The 25464-nt window shown below is 37.3% G+C and overlaps 1 protein-coding gene across 1 annotated transcript; it reads left to right on the top strand.

Annotated features, from left to right (window-relative positions):
* Window positions 1–13542: 13542 nt before the first annotated feature.
* Window positions 13543–24869, top strand: Syx6 (Syntaxin 6). Its single transcript, XM_019056456.2, has 7 exons — window positions 13543–13986; window positions 15678–15853; window positions 17446–17540; window positions 17812–17871; window positions 18996–19225; window positions 20092–20186; window positions 21028–24869. The coding sequence occupies exons 1-7, from the start codon at window positions 13952–13954 to the stop codon at window positions 21102–21104; spliced, it is 768 nt and encodes a 255-aa protein (XP_018912001.1). The 5' UTR covers window positions 13543–13951; the 3' UTR covers window positions 21105–24869.
* Window positions 24870–25464: the final 595 nt, after the last annotated feature.

The raw sequence follows: 25464 nt of genomic DNA, 5'->3' as shown, positions 1-25464 counted from the left end.
ATCGATTCTTTACCATACGTTTAAATTGCAAAACAATCGATACATCGCAATTCACGCCACGCCACTGCGTGGCTCGGAAGCAATCGTAATGCGTGTTTTTTAAAGACAGCCTGGAAAGTATGCAATCTCTTGCGCACTAATTCTTTGTCTTGCATCAACGCACGTTTTGCTTTCCTTCTCAATCGTTAAAGTCTCCTAGTAAACTAACCTCGAGTCCTAACCTTCTGTCGCGCTAAGGAAGAACGCCGTATGAGCATTCGAAACTTGCCAAATTTCTTTCAGTAATATGTTCATTTTTGAGAAAAGTTATGAACATTTCTTCTTGAAATTTTCAGGAGCTTTAAGTGAAATTGCTAACAACATAATCTGAAAAATTGGGAGAAAAATATTCATACATTTACTAGGAAATTCGTGTTTTATCAAAGGAAATATGGGATCGCCTGAAGCTTCATACGGCGTTTTTCCATAGCACGCATCGCATCGCTAGCAGTATAGGATCTATGGTTTGTAACCATTGTGTTACACTGCACCGTTCCGGGTTTATCACAAGGGGACTTTAACGCAGGAGTAGAAAAGCAGAAAAGCAGGAAACTTCAGGTGAAATTGCAAACAACATAATCTGAAAAATTGGGAGAAAAATATATAAGTTAACCAGGAAATTCGTGTTTTATAAATGAAAATTTGGCAACGCCTGAAGGTTCATACGGTGTTTCTCCTTTGCACGGCAGAATTTGCCATGGAAGATTCGGATGAACACCGGCTAAAAATAGGCGGATTTTCATTAAGTTCGACACAATTTCATTTCTGTCGATCGTATTAAAAAATTTCCATCGGAAGTTCCAATCTTATTATACTTTTAATTTTAAATCATCATAATTTGTTCAGCTTGAACTAAAACTCAACTTAAAACAGTGCCCGAAAATTGGGCAAAAATGCCAAATCTGTGGTGAGCGCCATCAGGCATTCCTAGGATCGGGCAACCGATCTTCTCGTTTATCAGGAATCTAGTGGTTGAATTGAAATTAATTTTTTCTCTTTATTCAAAATAAAGAGGACTACAAAGTATTAACTCTATTTGCTATCACTAAAAATTAAAATAAGACCAAAATTTAGTTCGGATCTTTCGATAAGAATTCCTTGCAGTAGTCTGAACTTTGATACATATTTTGTATTTAAGTAGAAACTACCGAGAGAACTGAGCACGAGGATACTTTTGGTTCATAGATTGATTACCTAATTACTGAGATACGAAAAAATGATTTAATCCGCCGAATTACATGTGTTGAAATAGGAAATCAAGTTCAGCGAATATTGTATAACACAATGTCTAAAAGGTAGTAGCCCTGAATATATTGGCATGTAGAGTGTAGCCAAGTGCTAGAGATAATATTACAATTTCATAAAAAAAACACTTACATAAACTTTGACCGAGGTTTTTCGAAGGGCGAGCGCTTCATCGTCAGGGTCACAAAGTATATGTCTCAGGCAAATAGTAAAATCAGGCATTTTGTCAAATGCCTAGGCAAATAATCAAATAAATTAACTTAGATTGAAAGGAGGGGTATCGTTAAGGGCCTTTTTTGGGCCCACCCTGAAATTCCTCAACTCCGCGATTTTTTGGTCATTGAAGGTCTATATTTTACGGAATGCATAATGGTTTGGTCATTTTCGATCTATCTCGGGGTCTACCACTGGCATGATCCGAAAAAAATGGCGCAAAACCACCTAAACGCGAATTGTTCTCGATTTTCCCGAATAACATGTGGCAACGCTGAGCCACAGCGGGAGATAAATACATAAATAGATAAAACATGCATAAAATTCCTACTAATATGGCCACTGCGTGTGAAAAATACTTAAAGATTTCTGAACTCTCGGAATGTTCTTGACGAGGAGCAGCCTCCGAATTCTAAAATACTACGAGGGGCGTTCAATAAGTAAGTATCCCCCCTCTCTAAAATCGATTAGAATGGACCAATTTTAAAAAAACATGGGCTCAAAATCTTCCTTAGGATATTTTGAGTTCAACAAAACAAACCGCAACAAAATCGGACTATGTGCGGCCGAACGCGAGCCGTTTGAACGCGCCGAGGAGTTCGACGCTCCCGCCGAATCTGCGAGAATTTGAAGTCCGCTACAGGAGAAGAGCTTCTCTGCCAAAGCCTCAGTCGTTCATCACTGACGAAAAATCAAAGAAATTTTTGTAGAATAAGGGGCTTACCTCACTTCTCCACATAAGCAGCTCGATCCAAGCAAGTCTGATACTGAGACTAAGACTAAGAGAACAGCTTTTGGATGCCTCGTGCGTGGAAGTCTTTCAGCTGACCGCGGATGAAAGAGTGGACGGCTTGTTTGACCTCTTCCACTGATTCAAAATTTACTCCTCCAAGTTCAGATTTCAGGAACGGGAATAAATGGTGGTCTGGTTTGCCATTTATCATGAGTGGCGGTAGCCACCACCGGGCAAGTAACCTATCCTCCAACAATTGGCAACACAGCACAGCCCGGTCGAGGCAACGACACCATAGTTACACGAACTTGGCTTATTTGGGTTTTTAGTTGCGGTCTCAAAAGCTTTTCAAAGCAACGGAGCGACGGATTTTAGAAATTTTGGTGTCTAAAGATGCGTCTTGATCCCGTCTAACGAACTGTTGAGTTTCAAGGAGGTTGATGATTTATTAAACAAGATAATTACGCATATGTGCCTAAAATAGCAAAAAGTATCCACTTTGACCATTTTCACGCTCTGTCAAAGCTATGGAGAATACGAGACATCGGAGCCCTATATAATGTTATATCAAAAGAATTGTCATGTTCCCGTGTAGTGCGCGTTTAAGTTTCATTAATAACCAAGGCATCCTAAGAAAAATATTGCGTCTAAACTGCTTTTCGGTTGCAATGGGCGACCCGACCTGCTGACGTTTATCATTGAATTTCTCGCTTACACTATTCTGGAATGAAATTATGGTTATTTCGAGGGAACATCCTGAAGTTATGAGGATTCTAAAAATTATATATGAGTAAGGGTTTACTTTTACCGTTTAGGCTGTAGCTTTGATTATGTCCCAAAAATCGTAAAACCCGAATTTACTAACACATACACACGGTAGAGTGACAATGTTAGTGCTCTCTGCAGTCAGCATCTCACCAGCGGAACAACAAAACAAACCACGAATGTTAGGTTAGTTCCTGTTTCACAGAGCAACAAAAACGATCGAGACAATATGAAATCATTTGGTTTCAATGATTTCAATCCATTTACGACTTCAACGATGTTTGTGACAATCATTATCATCGTGTTTTACAACCTGGAGCAGAAGTCTATCGCCTCATTGTGAAGTGAATTCTGAATATCCAATCTTAGAACTCGAAACCTCACCATTCTATTCTCTCATTGTTCTCTCTTCATTTTTGGCTCAAGTCAAGCGATTTAAAGTCGCTTCACTAAAATTATGTGATCTTGAATCCATTCAAGAGTGTGAAGCTCACATTTTTCTGGCATTGCAGCCTTTTTACTCCTCAAATTCTACGGATATGAGTCCATTTCGCTCAAGGTTTTTCTGAGCGATACCAAGTGTTTATACATTTAAGATAAGTGAGGTTTGTCTTTTGGTTCTTCTTTTAGCAGTTTTAAAGTAAATTAGGTATTACAGTACCTTCGTCCAGTTTTGTTTCCTTGTTTAATGTTTGTTAAGAGTCTTTCTACGTGAACACTCAAGGACATACATACTTACGCTCAGGTACCAATACCATTGTTTTTCTCTCACGTCAGGATGTACCTTTAAGCATGCTAATTTACCAAAGAAACTCCTCCAGTGATAAGTAATTTTAAGCTTTATTACGAAGTGAAAACCTCTCTGTGTGGTGTCGCTAAATTTCTCAGATAAGTCTCAGTTTAGACACGTAGAACAGACGTTCACTTTTGTCCGTTACGATCCCTGCTCTTATAGCTTCACATCTTACTTTGATCTCTGATTCATCGATTAATGGCACTTTTAGTTCCATTCATCATCAATCATAGTTCAAAGCTATCTCAACGATGAATCATCAAACGTTATATCAAGGAAGACATTTTCTGCTGAAAGCTACGACGGAATTGACATTGCAACTCAACTTACGAAAGCATGAACCAAGACATAAGAATCCGTCTCAAAGTGAACATTTTTTTCAACTCATCAGGCAGTTTAGCAGGTAAGAAATCTACAGTTGATTAATTAAGGATTACCAGATTACATGCACACTGGTTTTCCAACATTTACGGTAGATAGGGATATTTTTATTGATAATGATTAATGACGAAACGAATATATCAATACCATGGCCAAACTGGGAAACTACTTACCGCAATCCACAAAGTTCAGCCTCAAAGACTTTCAGAGTATTTTCATTTCTCTGCTGATAAATAATTCAACATAATTTCTGAAAATTGTGTAATTAATGACTTCGATGCGCAGAATATTCTTTTCTGGGATTTTAAGCGTAGTGGTCACTAACTTTTCCCTGATTTTGGAATGTCCTCTTTTGACATTAGGTGTCTCAGATAAAAATTCTTTTCACAAAAATTTCAAGTTTTTACTTGACTTAATTTTAAGTGTTTAGTCTCTTTAAACTGAAAAGTCCAATTTTTTTACTGGGAGAAGGAATTTCAATGCTCCGCAGCAAAACTACCTGACATATTTTCACAGTGAGGAGGGCTTTATTTCCTAACTTTTACAGAACCTGTCACCCTGTCTATCCCTCAGAAATTCAGTGAACCAGATGAGATTCAATGAGGGTCGTTGATAACTTTACCACTAAATTGATACCGCTTACTTAAAGGATTTTGGAGGGAGCAATTTTACCTACTAACATTGTTGTCAAACAGGGTTTATTCATCAGAGCCCTGAATTGAGGAACCAAGAGAAAATAATTTGTTTTCATTTACTCCTCAAAGATGATACTATGACCATGATGCAGGTCAGTACCTATGAGAACTATATAGATCTCATAAAATTTCAGTAAACCTTGTCGCTGGGGGAAAGATCTAATACATACTGAAGATAATTATCGAATAATGTACTCTCCTAAATATAGACAAAAATTACAATGAAAATGTTCATTATTTGATGAAAAATAAAGTACAAAAATTTTCAGAGTCTCAGAGGACGCCAAGAACGCCAAAAAATCTTAAAATAATTTCCTTTCACAAACAAAAATAAAAATGACACTGAACATTTCTAGCAGGGCTTCTTGATAATCAGAGAACAAAAATTTTGAGAGCTTGACACTTTTAATCCTTACAATTTTTAGATTGTAACACTAATGATGTCTGGGAAGCTATTGAATGCCCTGATTTCCAAACTTCTATTACTCAAGCAGCACACATTTCTTTGGATTTCAATTCCATGGTAAAATTATTTCTATTGCATTGTAGTGTTGAGAATGTTGCCTATTTACTCATTGAAGGAACAATTTTTAGAGCAATTAATTTGAAATAAGTACCTACCGTAGTTGCAATTTATCATTGAATTTCTTCGTATTTCTTTTCTTTCTTCTTTTTCTTTTCTTGGGATTCTACAATTGTATTTCTTTTCAGGGATATCTACAGTTGTGTAGATTTTGATTTTTAAAACTAATCTCTTTTTAAAACTAAGAGAGCGTTGAAATAATTATCACTTACCATGTATAACTTTCTGCAAAATTTGCCTCAGTTGATGTTCTCATAAGTTCAGTTGTAAAGTCAATTCAGCCATAGCTTTCCGAAGAAAATTTCTTCTTCGATCTAACAATTAATGATTAATCGTCGAAATAGCTTTGAACTGATTAATTAAAAATGACAGTCAAGGGTGTAAAAAAATAAGACGGATCCGAGAAACTTTGCTACACAGCAAGGAGATATCCACTTCATAGCTACAAGCATTAAATGGATTACATTTTGCAATTAGGAGCCACTATTTCTGGTCCATTTTAGAAACAGATTACATGCTATTGGTTTCTCTATGCAGATATGTGTTTTTATGGGAGAGCCAGAGGTAATGGTTCCTTATTGTAAAATGTAATCCAATTCCTTCACAAGTGGGGGACTTCATTTGGTAAAATAACAGTTTTCTTGCAAAAATGAGATGATATAAACTCCAAAAAACCCAAAAACTTGGGTAAAGAGACTCCGGGCAAGTCACCATCCTCTTGCCAAAAACCTCCAAAAGCTCTTCTTTGTTCCCCTCTTCAGTGGAAAAAGAAAATATCACACTACGACAGTTTCCATTTCTGTCATAGAGTACCCCAAGCGGACCAAAGAACGGAACTCTTAGTCGTTTACACATTTACGTATTTAACAAAATCTCCAGGAGGTCACAGACAGGCTGGCAGCCCCTCATTGGACCAAAACGCACACCGTACCATTTTTTCCTTGTAGGTATGTGCCTCCAAAGTACATGAAATGACTCCTTGAGGGGCGGGCAAGTTTGATTGAAATTCACGTTGTCCTCTGAAAATGAGCTAAAATTTTTACCTTGAAGAAGAAGAAAATCGAGTTATCATTTTCTTCCATACACGGTAGGTATGCCTATGAGGTATGAGAGGCACCAGGAACGCCTTCCAAAATTATTGATGCAACCCGCACGACTCCGAAGTCAGCGGAAACTTTCTTGAAGCGTCTCCTAAGATTTTCCCTACGCAATAATCCCCTTCAAAAATGAATGATGCAACAAGCGCGTCCTGTTTGACCACGAAAGCTCCTCAGATGAGAAGTCTTTTGGTCTGGTCAGAAAAATATTCGAACTTTATTTTTCATCTTCTCTTCTCATTTCCCGCATTGACGGAGGCGACATTTTTTGGAAAGCATGACGCGCCCGGCCCAATGCGTAAAAAAAAGTGCGAATAGAATATGACCTTCCATTATGAATGATCGTTCAGGAATACTTGTACAACAAAGACGGCACTGTTTATTTGGAAGTGTACAAAGCCTCCTCGTAGTCATAATTGACTTTTTCCATTCTGATCCCGTACTATCAGTTCGGAAATTGGCCTCATTCTCAGTGAGCCCGAACATCTGTTTCCTAAATATTTTTAGTAGTCTATCTACAGGTTGATCCTCAGTGAGAGCATTGGGCCGGGCGCGTCATGCTTTCCAAAAAATGTCGCCTCCGTCAATGCGGGAAATGAGAAGAGAAGATGAAAAATAAAGTTCGAATATTTTTCTGACCAGACCAAAAGACTTCTCATCTGAGGAGCTTTCGTGGTCAAACAGGACGCGCTTGTTGCATCATTCATTTTTGAAGGGGATTATTGCGTAGGGAAAATCTTAGGAGACGCTTCAAGAAAGTTTCCGCTGACTTCGGAGTCGTGCGGGTTGCATCAATAATTTTGGAAGGCGTTCCTGGTGCCTCTCATACCTCATAGGCATACCTACCGTGTATGGAAGAAAATGATAACTCGATTTTCTTCTTCTTCAAGGTAAAAATTTTAGCTCATTTTCAGAGGACAACGTGAATTTCAATCAAACTTGCCCGCCCCTCAAGGAGTCATTTCATGTACTTTGGAGGCACATACCTACAAGGAAAAAATGGTACGGTGTGCGTTTTGGTCCAATGAGGGGCTGCCAGCCTGTCTGTGACCTCCTGGAGATTTTGTTAAATACGTAAATGTGTAAACGACTAAGAGTTCCGTTCTTTGGTCCGCTTGGGGTACTCTATGACAGAAATGGAAACTGTCGTAGTGTGATATTTTCTTTTTCCACTGAAGAGGGGAACAAAGAAGAGCTTTTGGAGGTTTTTGGCAAGAGGATGGTGACTTGCCCGGAGTCTCTTTACCCAAGTTTTTGGGTTTTTTGGAGTTTATTATCGTATCTGAAATCTGAACTCGGAGGAGTTAATTTTGAATCAGTGGAAGAGGTCAAACAAGCCGTCCACTCTTTCATCCGCGGTCAGCTGAAAGACTTCCACGCACGAGGCATCCAAAAGCTGTTCTCTTAGTCTTAGTCTCAGTATCAGACTTGCTTGGATCGAGCTGCTTATGTGGAGAAGTGAGGTAAGCCCCTTATTCTACAAAAATTTCTTTGATTTTTCGTCAGTGATGAACGACTGAGGCTTTGGCAGAGAAGCTCTTCTCCTGTAGCGGACTTCAAATTCTCGCAGATTCGGCGGGAGCGTCGAGCTCCTCGGCGCGTTCAAACGGCTCGCGTTCGGCCGCACATAGTCCGATTTTGTTGCGGTTTGTTTTGTTGAACTCAAAATATCCTAAGGAAGATTTTGAGCTCAAGTTTTTTAAAATTGGTCCATTCTAATCGATTTTAGAGAGGGGGGATACTTACTTATTGAACGCCCCTCGTAGGTTTTCCGTGAATTCAGGCAATGAAATATGGCAACACCGGCTTTTAGGGGAGGCTTTGAATCGAAAAAAGTTTTTTGAGGAAGGTTTTGACCACCCACGTCCATTTATTGCCAAAAAAGTTAAACTCCGGCGTAAGATGAGTCGCTTTTTTAAGCCATTTTAAATAATGATGAAAAACAGGAAAATTCTAAAAAGTTTTCTTTAACTATGAGCGCAAAGTTTGACATCAACGAAAATTGGCCAAAGTGACTTTCTTACATCCCTAATGAACATACTTGAAGGACTTTTTTGTCCTCCGAAGGGATCGGTATGAAACAGCGCTTTGAATGCCGAAAAACCCGCATTTTTCGTCAAAGTTGGCCTTCAGACCCATGTTTAGGCCAGTGATAGACCCCGAAATAGATCGAAAATGACCAAACCATTATGCATTCCGTAAAATATAGACCTTCAATGACCAAAAAATCGCGGAGTTGAGGAATTTCAGGGTGGGCCCAAAAAAGGCCCTTAACGATACCCCTCCTTTTCGGACACTTTGGATCAAATCACAAACGAAATCGGAAGAAAAATATTAGCAAATTTTCCCGGGTAATCATGATTTTTCTGTTGAAATTTGGCAACACCTGAAGGCTCATACGGCGTTCTTCCTCAGCACGGCAGAATACTTGCACGGCCCCTGACATAAAATATTAGATGGCTTCGAGCGGGACATAGTCAAATCCGGAGAGAAAACTGACGAATTTTTCGAAAATAGGGGAGGGGTGGAGGTAGGGCGTACTTCAATTTTTGGAAAAAAAAATTTTCATAAATGGTTGAAGACTTATTTCGACCTATGGAACTCGCTCCGGAATTTTGGCCGTTCAATCAAGGGGTGCCCTTCATCCGAATATTTCTTAGATCAAGATACACTTTTTGTAATATGTTTCGATAATAAAAGTATTTGAGATTTTGGGACCGCGATATTTTGATACCTATGGAATTTTTTGAAATTTCGATATCCATGCACTGTCGCCAATTTCCCTGGATGACCATTTCGAGCGTGGGGTTTTGAGTTTTTTGAACCACGATCTTTTGACACGTATGGAAATTTTTGAAACTTCGATCCTAGAAACTTATATACGCGCTATAAATAATGGGACCGATGCGAATGGCCGAAAAAGGACAGAATATCCATGTCCTGTTGCCAATTTCCCCGGATGACCATTTCGAGCGCGGGATTTTGAGTTTTTTGAACACTGATATTTTGACACCTATGGAAATTTTTGAAACTTCGATCTGAAAAGGTTAAAATTGCGCTATAAATAATTGAGTCCATGCAACTGGTCGATAAAAGACCAGATATTAATGCCCTGTTGCCAATTTTCCTGGAGGTCTATTTCGAGCGCGGGATTTTGATTTCAGTATACACCTACAAGCACAGAATGTATCAGAGCATTCGTGCCAGGCTTATATCTCGGTATGTCTTGTAAAGTGGAAATACTCTTCATCTTCCATTTAAATGTGCGTAAATCAATCTATTCCTCGTGCCTCGTGACGTTGGCCGCCAATGAATGAGCTCTTTCAATTTTTTTCTAATGATGATTCTGAAATTTACCTCCTTCCACATTTAGTGTCCCATAAAAAAATTTTAAAGGTACACCATTATAATGTTGGTACGTGACGCATGCGCGTAGATCACGATAGTTGATAGTTTATAGCGTGCCGGCACAGAAAATCAAAACGCCTTCAAGGAATTGAATAGGCACACAGAGCTACTAAGAGGTCGAATAGTGGTGTCAGCAGGTGTCAGTAGCGTAGACAAGGGGGGGGGGGGGTATCCAGGGGGTCTGGACCCCCCTCCCCCCTTAGCCTCGTTAGTTGTAACTTTTTTTTGATTTTTGGAGGGCAGACATATAATATTATCAGGGTCGTACACAAAATAATGTAAATGGACCCCCCACCTTAAAGAATTCCTAGGTACTCCACTGCCAGGTTTCACGCCCCACAGCACATACTTCGAGATTTTTTACTATAAACCGTATAATTTTTAGGTAATTTTTTTGCCAGCTAAACAATTATTTAACTTAAATGAACTTATTTGAATTTTATCTTTACGTTATCCAGGTCAATATACGAGTAAATTGACCGTAATTGACCGAAGTTTCCGGAAGGCTCACAAATAAAAAAAGAAAACACATTAGTTTTCCATGAAATGCGTAATTTCTTCCTGAATATTTGGCAACGTGTCAATGCTGCACTAGACGCATAGATGGCATAGATTTTTAACACGAAAAGGTCATTGAAAAAGAAACTCCTCCAAGTGAGAATCTGATTGTTAATTTAGCGTGCCGCGACGGCGAATTAAAACGCCTTCAATGAATGGAATAGGCACACCGAGCTCCCAGGAGGTCGAATAGTGGTATCACGCCCTTCAGCACATACGAGGTGTGTTCAACAAGTTACCGGACTAATGCCTCCTTGGCCGTAAAAGCGTAGGAGAAAAAACGGGAAACAAGGCTAAAAATTACACATAAAAATGCCAAGACGTTTCGGCCCAAGTCTGAGCCATTTTCAGTCGGAGGAATAAAAATAAAATATAAAAATTCCGAATAGGAACCTGGAGACTACATTATGGCCGAGAAAATCAAAACAAAGAGAAGAGAGTAGTCTCCAGGTCTCTATTTGGAATTTTTATATTTTATTTTTATTCTTCCGACTGAACATGACTCAGTTTTGAGCCGAAACGTCTCGGCTTTTATGTGTAATTTTTAGCCTTGTTTCCCGTTTTTCCTCCTATCGACGGTGAAACTACCAAACCACGTATCTCGGTTTGCGACGTCGCAGACTTCCTGTCATACTTTATTTTTTAAATGAAAAGCTACTTAACGTCCAGTCTTGAAAATTTCCGTGATTTTTCCTCTTCGTGCGGAGAAAATTATCTGTGAAAATTTCAAGGAATGATATTGATTTGGTCTACTTCAAAAAAAAAATGTGAGCGGAGATTTTTAAACACCGCAAACGAGATACGTGGTTTGGTAGTTTCACCGTCGCTATGTTTTTGATGTCACCATTGTTACGGGCTGCTGTTTCAGAAATTTTAACCTGGCCATAAATGTGGACCGATCAACCTCAACTGCGGGCCGATTATTGAAATTGATTGACAAAGCTATAGACAAAGAAGACAAAAGAGATTTGGAGCAATCCTATTGGTGGAAGCGGGTGGTTGCAATGGACAAAGGAGGTAGGCAATAGACTAACTAACGGCAACCCACGAGGGACCCGATAGTTAGTCCATCATTTTCTCCCTTAGTCTATAAGAACCACCCATTTTAACCAATAGGATAGCTCCAAACTCCCCATGTCTTCTTTGTCTATCGCTTTGTCTATCAATCTCAATAATCAGCCCGCTGGAGCTCATTGGAAAGCTTATACTCTCACGAGTACAAGGCTTTTTAGTTTTCTCAAAAGATGTATCCATCAGTTTTTGTAGAACGTTAATTTTACGGCGACATTCTTGGTCCGCTCGGCGATTTTGTCAATCCACAAATTTTCTGATGGACTGATCCACCTGACACATCCAAATCTACTGCAATTTTTACAATTGTAGTACAAGCGTTTCCTCTAACAAGTGTACCTACAAACTTTCCCCACATTTGCATCATTCACAGAAGTCGCGGGTCGTCCCGATCTTTCATCATCTTCCACTGCTGTCCACCCCTCGAGAAAACGCGAATGTCACTAAAAACACCGACTCCAGCCCATCGCATCATCACCGTACACTTGCTTGATTAGTTCAAAAGTCACCTCCGCAGATTTTCGAAACGTATTCATTCGAGGGGCTTGGAGGACAAGGCGTATACGTGCAGTTTTTGCTATTTCGATAAAGACGCGATTGAAGTTTCGAAATTACATGGATCTCTAAGACGGAAAAAAGGTTCAACCAACTTCTTGATGCTTAAAAATTGGAATTTTGGGAGCGAATTTTTTCACAGAATATGCATTAAGACAATTTTCACTTAAAATTATTAATATCTTGATTTTTCCAAGAACTGCGCTCATGCGCCTTGTCCTCCAAGCCCCTCGTTTTATGTTTACCCTTCGCTCAATTTTAGCAAGCATTTTCGCGGGAATCAAATTGACCGACCAGAAACAATCTGAACTGACTCGATCGTCGATGAAAATTGAAGTGTGGTCGGAAACTTGCATCTTTTAGGGTTTAAAATGACACTAATCAGCTACACTTGAGTGCATTTTCTTGCGCAAGTAGACCACGCCCATGTATAAAATTGATTCTTATCAACATCCTCACGGCTTGAGCTTGTCTTATCTATCACCCACCTAACACTCAGGTATGAATATCGATGATTATGTCCCCCGACATAAAATCGCCAAGCAGCGCCAAGCACGACTCTGCAGAATTGACGCTGTACGAAAATAAATTAACTAGGGGGCCCTAAAATAAATTAACTATTAACCCCCCGGCCGCTAAGCAGCCCAACCCCCAGAAGGCGCTTCGTGCTCTCTTAGGCCCGCGTCGACAATAGAACGACCAAAAAAAATGAAAAGATTTTCATACCCGACTCTTATTTGTTCAATCTCCCTCTGGCCTGGAGCGACTGGACCAATAAGAATCGAATGAAAAAATCGACATTTATTTCAAACTGCACGCCAAGACTGAAACGAAACGGAATAACACATTTCGTCACTTTTGGATGTCTGTAGCAAAGGAGCATACCTTCGATTAATTTACCCTACTTACAGACCAAGATTCAACATTACCCGCTTAGTTCAATTTTGCCCCTCTTCCTAAGCTCTCCGGTAGAGCACAGGGGAGAATTTCATGAGCCGCCACTCACCCGCGTCGCACTATGGTCCAAAATTGAATAGGAAGAAATAAGTCAGATAATGACTGAAAGATCACGAAAGTTTCGTAATACATGTTAATATGAGTCTCTAATTTCGAATTTGATGTCAAATTGCCAACATTTTAACACCCTGACCTATTAATTGTGTGTAAGTTTATGGTAAGCTGTGGTGCGGTGTGCCGCCAGCTCGAAACGCGTACCTACTGACGCCTACAAACCTAAGTGGATACTTCAAGCATTGCGCAATGCTTGAAGTAGCCCCTTAGGTTTGTAGGCGTCGGTGCGCGTTTTGAGCGCCACGAACTTGGCAATGCTGGATGAGCTACCCTTGCGCTCCTGGCGGTGTTAAAGGTAACTTGTCTGTTTATTTTTTTGCACATTATGACAACCTCGAGCCCGAAAGAAACCAAACAATCTTTTATCAATCCTAAGTTCCAAAAGTTCCGAGTGAATTGAAGTATTCAGCAGCAGCCTAGTGATGTATTCAGTGAAATGGTCTACATTGCCCTTGATTGAGTGTATTTAGTGTCAAGATAAGCGAATGCTGAACTTTAGTAAATATGGACAAATTTTCCCCGAATTACTTAAATTTCGGCAGCGCATTTCGCAGTTGCTGTGATGGCTGTGAGTGTGCCACTATCATGTCATGATAACAGCAGTCTTCGGTTTTTCATCTAATCAACTCAAGTCTTTCACAGAACCTCACCAATGCTTTTTGGTTTTATTCCATTATTATTCTCAAAGAAGTTATTAGGTGGAAGTGAAACTCGCAACTTTCCATGTAACCTCACTCAAGTGACATGACTTTCGAGGACCCGTTTTTCGTCGTCAAAGAGTAAGTACTGGCCACCTTTTCAATCAGTTTTGTTTGCGGTTATTTTACCCTTGACATTGCTGCCCAGGTTGAAGCCAGTACCCATAATGCCTAATGGATGCCAGCCGTCAATGTTCAACCGGACTGTGATACCTTCCGTTCCAAGGGTATTCAAGAGTGTATGCATTACGGGTTGATCCTGCCAGGCAAGAGGATGTAGATCAGCCTCAAGGCACCTAAACGTGCCCATTTTTCTGGGACTGAATCCAGTGGGCTGAATTCGAATGAAGTTGGGCAGATCTAGGTTACTTTTTATGGCTTACTGAAAAGCTTTAGAATGGCGAACTGGAAATCTTTAGTGTGGCCAACTGGAAAGATCAGGGAAGCTTTCAAGAACTGGCATGGAGTATTTTCCTGTACACTTATATAGTAATAGATGGCAGGATGGCTATAACACTGCAAATTGAAAATTTTGTTACTACAGTTTCACTGCCAATCTGTGCTGGTCCTGAATTGAAAAAAGAACTAGTTGCTCCTTATTGCAAAATGTAGTCCAATGAGTCTGTTGCAAACTTTTGTTAGAGCAAAAATAAGAGTTGTTTCTTGTAGAATATGGCTCAAAAATCACGATGAGCGCATTGGCAAAGTCTGAAATACACTCCTAACTTCACAATCTGCGTAAGAAATTAGCGTTTTTTTGAGCTTCCCGCTTTGAAAACGATACTAGGTACAGTACAGGTGAACATTTCGTTACAAGAGTCGTTTCTTCCAACCTCTGTACTATTGAATACTGCATAATATTCAATATGGTCAACGTTAATCCACCAAAACGCATGCGCAGGGACGAGATTCTAACCATTTGTTAACAACCTGGCATGTTTACATTCACGTTTTCTTCGTGTTGTTCAAGATCCGTTTTGATAGCATCGGTTTTGTTGAGTATAGCAAAACATTCCATGACGCAAGGGTTGAATGGAAAGACTCTTCTAACGAAATGTTCACCTGTACTGTAGTATCGTTTTTGAAGCGGAAAGCTCAAAAAAACGCAAATTTCTTATGCAGATTATGAAGTTAGGAGTGCATTTCAGACTTTGCCAATGCGCTCATCGTGAACTTTTAGCCATTTCTATAAGAAACAACTCTTTTTCTTGCTTTAGCAAAAGTTTGCAACAGGCCCATTAAGGTTAATCATTCATTTAATGTACAAGTTTTGCATCATACATTATGCCAATGACCATGATGATATCCGTAAACAGTGTTTAAAGGATTTAAAGACAATTAGTGTAAAAATACTCTATATCATTGTGATGGATAAAGTGTTTCATTACATCACAATTTTTTCTTAAATGTGTAATAACAATTTCTTCTCTCGTTTAGTATCTAGTGATTATCCTAAATTCTATTTTCCCTGTTTTTCTTCCATCTAACTTTCGTTTAGCATGTGAATGCGGCTAACTAACCCCTTGCGCATGGCATGGGAACAAGTACATCAGAGATGTTTTGAGAACTTGCCTCTCTCCTCCACCGTTCCCCTAGAGCAAGACGTAATTTATGGCCATGGGAGGCTCTTGAACATAAAATTAACAGTGCAGGCAGGCAAAGGAGAGGAACATAAAATACTTCATTAAAAATTCTTGCTTATATTAAACTCTTAGAGTATACACAAGAGATTTGAAAATCATCCTACTAATTAAGATGATGTTTCCTTTAAGGGAGGTATCTAAAGCGCTGAGTAAAACTCGAAGTCTGTACCAGAGGTGGATTGAACTGCAAGACAAAGCTTCCTCATCAAACCTGCACAAAGATGAGCTGGAATGGACAACTACAGAATTACGAAATTCTCTCCGTAGTATAGAGTGGGATCTTGAAGACCTAGAGGACACCATTAATATCCTTTTCTATCTCTAACCCGTTTCTATCTTTAATCCTTTTCTTTTTATGGCTACATGTTGACCTCAAAATGACTCCTATCATAGAATAATTTTCAGTCAACAAGCTGTTAGGATTGATCATTTTCCTTCCTTTTGACTGGATCATGAAGAAAAGGGACTAAAATCCAAGCTTACCATTTGGATATGAGAACACCACTCCGGAAAAGACTTTTAAAGATCTGAAAAACTGGATGCGCAACATCCAAAATATGAAATGTAAAGGAAAAAATTAAACGATATTGAGAAACAAAGGTTTTAAAAGTTTGAGTAACTTTGCTTGAGATGAAATCCACAATCTCATGTTCACATTTTCTCCGGCTATTAAGACGGAGACGTTCATGGAAAACTGAAGAAATCAGTGAAAATATTTTCCTGGCACCTATATTTTTATGGCGATTATTTCCATGACTCGCCCAGTTCTCACTTTGGTACATTATCCAGCATATCTTTAAATATTTACCTATAAATAATGACAATTTACGCACTGTTATCAATTATGATGACAATATAGGAAGACATCATTTATTTTCTTGAATTTCTCTCGCATTTGAAAGTGACTGAAAAAGGGTTGTGGTATTGATTTAAACCTTTCATGAAAGTTCCAAGGTTTTACTGAGAGATAAATCTAACATGAGCATGAACATTTGGCATGCTCAATCAGAAGTCCTCTTTCTTTGAGTCGCTACCGAGAAATCTTCGTACATGTATGTCAAAATGAAATGATAATTTTCTTTTAACTGAAGTACCAATGGTGATGGAATTCTTTTTAGTCCCACATATTAAGCTTGTCTACTGTCAACAGGTCTCTTTTCTGTCTTTTTCATTGGTTTTTGGTGTATTTTTTCTTTTTGTGTGCTGTGGTATTTTTAAGAGGACTGGTCAAAATTTTGGTGGAAGTCATGTTAGAACCTGTAAGTAGTATACTTCATACCCCCCACTCATATATCATTAGCCCATCAGCCTAGTTGCTGAAGTAAATAGTAGTAACAGCTGATCAAACATGAAAACAGGGAGCTCAGTACAATCTTAAAAAGTCATTTAAATTCAATTCCCTCCTTGAAAAAAGTAAATTATTTCGAAGGAAAGAAAGGAGCGAATAATTAAAGCAGAGCCCTCCAATAGGTTGAGATGAAACCTGACCTTTGTCAGCACAAGAGAAGAAGCACAATCAATGTTCGTCCCTGATGCTACTTTATTAGAAACAATTTGGCATTATGTAAAGCAAAACATCAGTTCTGCAGCCTTATTATTGAAACTTTAACTTGCTATGTCGGCAAGATAAGACAAGACGTAGCCATATCTACGCCGCCGTGTAATGTATCGATTTTCGATCCCGGTCTTGCCGACATAAATTTCAACAATCAGGCTGCAGGTATGCTGATGCTCTAATTTGAATGTTTTCATACCCTGAGAAATAAGCTTCTCACACTCACACCTTTTCAGTATTAATTTTCTCAATATCTGAAATGGAACTTGTCGTGTGGAATTGCGTCCTACCTCTCTTTTCACTGTCTTACTAATCAAGTAGCCAACCTTAACTTTTTCAAACGCATTGTAGAAAAGAATCCTACCAAAATTAAAATTGACTCCAAAGAGCTGGGTGCCCGGAAAACGTTCATTGAACAGACTAGAGCTGAGGTCAAGGTATGATTATTTATCTTCACATCTGTCCTATAACTAACTTTGTTGCTCAGCTATAATTCTATTGACTCACATAATCCTCAAATTTCTTAAATAACCAAATGCACAATAATGCATGAACAATGAATGCATTTGTAATTCAAAAGTTTCGAGTGTTCAGAACACTGCATGATCAAAATTGTCCTACTCATATATTTCAGAAAAAATTCTGAATATATTACAATTGCTGTTTTTATTTTTTTCATTTATTAATTTTTCCCCCCTTTTCTTTCAGGGAATGAAAGACAAGATGAACTTTGCAAGAGGAAGAGATAAAGATCGTATTGTCAGGCAGGTAGGTCAAAGTTTAGCCCCTCAAGAAAAATAAAACAAAAAAAGAAGCGTAATATAGGGCAAAACAAACAGCGACAATGACATCTAGGCAAACTTGACTCGGCACCAGTGTACGTAACATCGTATCACACACGTATCATTGAGTATCAACACGTATCATTTGAGTTTAAGTAGCTATCTGGCATTGGCCTATCGAGCTCAATTTTCAGAACCCATTGAAGATTTTTTAGGAGCCAAATTGAATTTGTGCCGGTATGTCATGGCGCAAGATCTGCAACCGCTTGCTTGACAGGATCAGTTCTGTGCCGATTGACAAAAAATCACTAATCTTAAAAATTAGAATTGCTGCAATTTTTATTAGAGGCCTTTTTTAGTCAGAGTCTTCATTTCTTAGGGGCTATGGCAGACATATTTTAAGAGCTTTTGAGTTTGGAACACTGATAAGTGCATGCAATGCCTTCAATTCTATTAAATAAATGAGGAGCTTGGAGGACAAGGTGCAGAAGTGTAATTTTTGAACAAATTGAGGTATTAATGATTTCTAGTAAAATTAGTCTTAATCTCTTAATGTATATTCTGTGACTATTCGCTCCCAAATTCTAATTCTAATGTCGTCACCTGTGCAAGCATCGCGATGCAACTAAAATCATGCGCTTTCTACTATCTTAATTGAAGGGCTTGGTGGATAAGACGCATAAGTGCAGTTTTTAAAAAAATTGAGAAATTAGTGATTTCAACCAAATCTAGGTTTGAAATAAATTCTGAGAAAAGTGTATTGGTAAAATCCAATTTTCAAGCATCAAAAAGTTGGCTAGAACTTTCTTTCTGTCATAAGGATCCATGTAATTTCGAAATTTCAAACACGTATTTCTCGAAATAGCTAATCTGCACTTATGCGCCTTGTCCTCCAAGCCCTTCAAATCTTGTTTTATAGTAAAATTCCACATGGAAGTGCTGCAGTAGTGAAAGAAAGTCCTTAGGGCTTTATGGGACCAATTTGCAACTTTTTAAGTAGGACTTGATTTTTAATCTTAAGATTTGTATATTTTCATCTCTTTCTTCCAGCCCTGTGCAAATCTTTCCTCTTTATTTCAGTCATATTGATACAATTTATTACTGTTTCAGCCCCTGCTGGACACAAGCCCTGTTCGTGTAGCAAGTTCGCACACATCAACCAAATATTCTCGGTTGGATAATCAACTAGACAGTCCTAATCGCCAGTTTTTGACTGGCCTGGGGCAACAAAGTAGCATGTTAGCAGCCCAAGATGCGCAGCTTGATATGATTGCAGAATCAATAGGCACTTTGAAAACAGTCTCCCATCATATCAACACAGAATTAGACGAACAAGCTGTGTAAGTATTTCTATCCTTGTTTTTTATGTCGCTGGAAATATTCTTGAACCCAGACTGACTTTTTTGATTGATACTGAAACCTACCAGAAACCCCTAGAAAGTATTCTAGCGAGTGAGAAGAAGGAAAGAAAATGTGCTAACAAGTTAGAAAAATTCTGATTCTAAAGTCTCAAAAGACATCAGGTACACATTGAATATCGTATTAGGAAAACCATTTTGGCCTCTGAAAAAGCAGAAATAGCTCTCAAATACTGACCAAGCTGCTCTAGATGGTCCCTAAATTTTTTGGTAGGATTCGAACATTGATGGGTGCTATTGCATACGATTATTCCCCAGAATGGGAATAGGCCTCAACATTTCCTCTGTAAAAAATTCTCCTAAGTTCAAAGCAAAATCGAGAGGACCTCAAATTTTTACTCATCTATTTTTATTTCATTGATTTAAAAAAAGGCACTTTTCTTGATGTCATTGAATTCATTATCTCAGAGCTCAGTGATGGCAATCTTATTTTTTCTTCAATTTTAATCTGAACTTCTAAAGGAAAATTTATTGGTGCTTCACTTACAAGCAGGAATGATTATTTTAGTCTAAATTCCATGGGATATTGGATTTTTAAAGGCAGCTATTTGTGCTAAAACCTTTTAAGTAAAAACTAAATCTTGTCAATAAATAGTGCGTAAACTTATTTGGCTTGGAAATATCTCCATTAAACATCATTCCGAGTCAAAAATTGAAGAAGTTTTCAGACCATTTTCTTCAAGATAGAAACCAATTATAAAGAATTTTCCTGCTCAAGCAAATTCATGCCTCGAAGGAGTAAGTAAAGGAAAAGTATTACGCTATTTCAAATTTGTTTTTTCTTTTAGGATGCTGGATGACTTTGGGCATGAATTGGGTGTTGTTGAATCGAAGTTAGATACCACTCTGAAAAAAGTCTCCAAAGTCTTGCATATTTCTAATGGTAAGATCCTTCCTATCGCTTTTAATTTCTTCTATTTTTGTAATATTAGCTGTTTTTATTTTAATTTTAATTTTAATTTTTTTTTTTTTTTTTTTTTTTTTTTTTTTTTTTTTTTTTTTGTACCAAAAGACATAAATTTGTCTTTTCTTAATCCATGAGTGTTGTGTCCCTTAATGAATTTGGCTGCCCACTTGTTCTTCCTCATTTGCTCCTACCATTCTATGGCTCTGATGAGAAAAAAAGAAAAAAAAATAAAGATCAGGATTTAAAAAATATTTAGCTTAAACTTGCAAGAAGGACTACACATAAGTCATGACATTATAGTAACAATAACGACCTGTTGTCAGCCTCCAAAACTTAAAGCTGTGTCATGGGAAAATGTAGATGTCCGGCTATCAGGGCAATCAATGTTTTATAGAGTTTCGAAAATCTTGCTTAACTTGGTTTTCATAAATTCAATCCATAGTCAAGTTCCTAAGTGCTTGGACTTGCGTAGAGTGAAAATTATTATTAACCTGTGCCGGGCCATATAACAAGATGATGTAAAAGTAAGCCTGTTTGGCTAATGGTCTGTGAAAACATTTCAGAATCGTCACAAAAGTATCGGTGTAATGTCCTTTTTGGCAGCTGCCGTTTTCAATGTTGCAGTAGCGATTTTGTAACGTATCTGCAACTTTTTTGCCCACTGTTTGCCAGGCGGGAGAAGTTCAAAACTTCCGCAAATCAACAAAAAATAGCTCTGAAATTATCAACCAGTGCCAGACAGTACATTCTAGGCTTTTTTTTGTCATTTCTGAAGTGAATTTACCGTGACTAATTTGAACAATTTTCTGTTTTGCAGATAGGAGACAATGGATGACAATACTAGTACTATCAGGACTCCTAGTCATAATTATTATCTTGTTTATTGTTCTATAAACTAGTCCCTGTCAAATTAGTGATTTTCTATTAGTAAAAGTTGTTTGCATCAATCTGCTCCAACACACCAAAGTTTTGGAAGCATGAATTAACGCCAGAGTATGTTATGCCTTGGTCTATTGAAATTTGGGATACTAATTTTCATTCGGCCAATTCATAGCATTTGGAACAGATCCTGCACTTTATTAAATGTGAGGGATGTATTTATTGGAAAAAGAAATATGACCTGCGTGTTTTGGAAAAGAGGAGTCAGAAACTCTATTTTGACTTTCGCTGGACACTTTACAAACTTTAAAGCAGATCTTCAGCTGCCAGTTAATTCTGACTTCATGCTAATGACATCATCATGTAAACGGCATTTGTGAATAAGTTGATTTTTTAAATCACCGCAAAATTTGCCAGCATTGATTGTTGATTTCAATGTTCTTACATTGCAAACTGAAAATTTGCGATGAAAAAACGACAGGTTAATTTTTTTCTCATCATATGCCTTCCAAGGGAAGGATTCATTTTACTCTAAAATTGCTTTTGTTACTTCTCTAAATTTTCATTTAACTAATTTTCATTCAGAGACGCATGGTCTTAGGCATCTGTTGGGGAATGAATGGGTAAGGGAAGCCTGCCTTCCTTGAAATGTGTCCTTTTGACCCCTTTCTCGAAATGCGTCCTTTTGACCCCTTCCTCATAAGAGAAATGCAGTAAAGGGGAATGGTGGAAGGAGAAACTGCGCTAGAAAAGGTTCAAGAAGTTTTTATGGTGAACTTTGATCAAAATGTAAGTTCAAATAGCTTCAAAAATAATAAACAAATGGTACTCTCTCTAAGTTTTGTGAGAGAAGACAACTGGATCCCTCTTTTCTGATGATCAAGGAAAATTTGCAATAGAAAATAACGTTTATAATGCCAATTAAGGTTATTGCGGCGTTTAAGGTGTTTAATGTTTTATTGTATAGAAGGCTAGAAAAAAATAAAGTCAGGAAGTACTCTCTGAAGAAGACTGAAGCGTTTTGGCATATCAATGGTGAAACTGCAGAAACGCGTGTCTCAATTTGCAGCGTTGCAGACATCCTGTCGTATGTACTTTTTATTTTAAATGGAAAAATACTGAATGGCAATCCCAGAAAATTGTTGTGGTTTTTCCTCTCCGAGCAAAAAAATTCTACGAAAACTTCATGGAACAATGTTGATTTTTTCTCTCGAAAAATAGAAAGGAAAAATTGGAGCGGAGATTTTGAAACACTGTAAACAACATGCATTCTTTCAGTTTCGTCATCAACATTGACAGTGTAACTGCAAGTGTATGTATCTAATTTGCGGTCTCTTAAAAGTTCCAATCTCATTTTATTTGATCAGGAGAAAATAAACCAACGGCATTGCTTGAAATTTCCATAGACTCTTCGTCACATAGAAAACAAAAAAAGTCAGGAAATTTGTCAAGAAAAGTCATTGGCTATTTTTCCAATTTAAAATTTAGTATAACAGGAAGCATGCAAAGTCACGAATAGACTTTTGTGTTGCTGCAGTTTCACCATTGACTTAAATTCTCAAAGTACAATCACGTGATTACAACTGAATTAAAAAATAGAAAATGGGTAAAAAAGCCCAAAATATAGAAACACTAAGAAGGTAGGACGTTTAGAGCCATCATCGGCTCATTTTTTTATGCTAAAAACGATGAAAATTTATAAAATATTAAATGGTAACCTGATCCCAGTTGTGATAACGCAACCACGGGTATTCGATGACCGACCATGAATTCCAGTGGTTGCATTATCAAAACTGGGATCGAGTTGTCACACAATATTTTATAAATTTCCATTATTTTGTGCAGCTGAAAATGAGCCTATGAGGGCTTGAAAGTTTGTGCTTGTCTAGTGATTTAATATTTTAGCCTTGTTTTACCCACTCTTCACTTTTTTATTCTATTGTTTTTGTGTTCTCAGGCCCAAGCTATGTTTTTGTGCTTTATCTATTAAGTGAAGAGATAAAGATTGAATTTTAAAGTGTTGTAAAAAATGGTTTAAATTGATGACGCATTGAGTACTCATCACACTGTCACAATTGTGCATTTCTACGTGTGCGTTAGTCTGGAGGTTCTCTGCCTTGCTTGTTGTTAATTTTTTGTTGGTTATTTTTAATCTATTTTTTGTCTGTTATTTATTTTTTTATTATTTGGTGTACATTTTTTTCTTTCAATTTTATTTTGTGTAACTGATTACTATACCTTGATTAATGTGTGGGCAAAAATGTCTTGCATGTGTTTTAATGAGTCAATTGTGTAAGTAACATAATTGTATTTTATCGGAGTCTGAGAAATTAAGGATAATTCAGAAGACATCAAGATGCTTTATTTGTTTTTACAGTCAACATTATTTAAGATTTTATTTGTCAGAGTTGAAAAATGCGTATGGCAGACTGTGACTTTGCAAGTGTCCGCTCATGTTTAATTTTTTTAAAAGAAAGTAATCAGTAATTTTCCTGAATATTTCGGTGAATTTCCTTGGTTCATCCATTAGTATTCTCAAAAAATAACAGGGAAAACGTTTTGGTTGTAATTCTTACAAAAATAGGAGATCAAACAGAAATTTGTAAAAATCGACTTGTAGAGACGCATTTTTCGACTCTAGCCATTGTAATCTTTCTTTATTTGGATGACAAGGTCTTCTTACTACACCAAAATATGTCCTGATTTCTTCAATTTTTTTCTTATGAATCAGCTACACGCAAAATTAAGATGGTTACGTGGCAAGACTAGTGTCGAGACCAAGATTGGAAATCATAATAAAATATAACATGTTATGTACCACTGCGGAAGATGGCATTTTGAAAATTTTTCATTGAATCATGCGAAAAAAACAGAGATCACAGAGGAGTCAGCACCAAATTGCGTCCTCTTTTCAACACCGAAAGGAAACATTTGTAACCCTTTGAACAAGTAATTTTAAAAAAAAATTTAACTTAAACTCCTCTATTTTACCATTTTCCTTTCAAAAGACTCCGTGGATTATTGTGTTATTTCCAAATTATTTTTAAAGAATAAATTGATTATTCTCGTCCTTAGATTGTCTTTCTACCCAATTGACTTGATTTTTTTTTTTTTTTTTTTTTTTTTTTTTTTTGTAGCAAGTACAAAGTCATAAGATAATTGTGATCAGTAATTTCTCCTATGATTTTTAAATTTTTATTTTATTTTCATTTTTTGTCGTATTGTCTTGTAATGGTTTTTTATGCGGTGTCTAGAAGATAATTTCTCGTGTATTTATTTTAAACCAGTTACATTTCCATTGTATTTTAATATCATTGTAGAATTAAGTATTTTTCACCATCTCAATTGGATGTTCATTTCTCTTAATCCCTTCATCATTGTTCACAATCTTAGGTTTTATGCTCAAAGTTCTAAATTTAACCTTTTTTCCATGTGATGTTTGAGCATCTACTTGCCCTGCGGTCCACAGCGATCAAACATTTAATAACTTATTAAAGTAAGCGAAACCTACCTTTAATCCCTTAAAAAAACAGTCCTTTATTATTTACATAATTTTACATCGTTTTACTTACTTTTGCTCCCAATTTACTCACACAATCATCAATTTTCTCAATTTATTATTTTTATTTTATCTACTTGAGAATCCTGATGAATTGATTTTTTACAAAATGTGGCCACCCTTGCCATCTCTTCTGTCTATGAATAGACTCTATCATTGTAATCACTCTAAATGCCTTAAAAGCAAAACGGAAATAATAAAAGAACATAGCATTAAAAGTTTGTTGAAATTGTTTATTGACCCTCTACTTATCCATCCTGTGTATGAGCCGGACCATTTTATCATAAACTTTTGTTGCTTACCGTAGCCAAATGCTTTATTTTGAAGACAAAAGTACTAAATTAGTTTATATTTCATCGCAAAGACAAAACAAGAAGACAAATTTCAAAATATTGCAATCAAGATTTTCCTCTATTTCTTTTTTTATTTTACCATTGCTATGTGCAGCTCACAATCAGTAAGGATTTTGAAATACTCACAAGGAGAAAATACGTAATAAAATCATATAATCTGATTGTGAGTCTAATCAATTTTAAGTTCTTCAAGTTGAATTTCTAGAGAACATAACAGGAGATTTTAATTGATTTTTACAAAGTTACATAAATAACTGAACACTGACAATCAGTTGAAACAAGGATTATGGTTTAGAGGCTTACCAGCCTTCTCTTAAAAATTCATCAAGCTAATAACAGCATAAGTGCTGTAAAAATAAAAAATTGAATCAAATGTGTCATGTCACTCTAAAGGGCTGTTCCTAAAATGTGTAGAGCCTTTCGGATTTCATGAGTCGAGCATGCAAATTTGATGAGAAAAATC

The sequence above is a fragment of the Bemisia tabaci genome, chromosome 6 (assembly GCF_918797505.1).
Source record: "Bemisia tabaci chromosome 6, PGI_BMITA_v3".
In the NCBI taxonomy this organism is placed as follows: Eukaryota; Metazoa; Arthropoda; class Insecta; order Hemiptera; family Aleyrodidae; genus Bemisia; species Bemisia tabaci.
This window is presented reverse-complemented; position numbering and strand designations above follow the sequence as displayed.

Excerpts from the sequence above, each read along its gene's own strand:
- Syx6 (XM_019056456.2), top strand. The coding sequence starts at position 13,952 with ATGACTTTCGAGGACCCGTTTTTCGTCGTCAAAGA. Across the intron at positions 17,541-17,811 it reads AGACTAGAGCTGAGGTCAAG|GGAATGAAAGACAAGATGAA; the intron begins GTATGATTATTT and ends CTTTTCTTTCAG. Across the intron at positions 19,226-20,091 it reads GAATTAGACGAACAAGCTGT|GATGCTGGATGACTTTGGGC; the intron begins GTAAGTATTTCT and ends TTTTTCTTTTAG.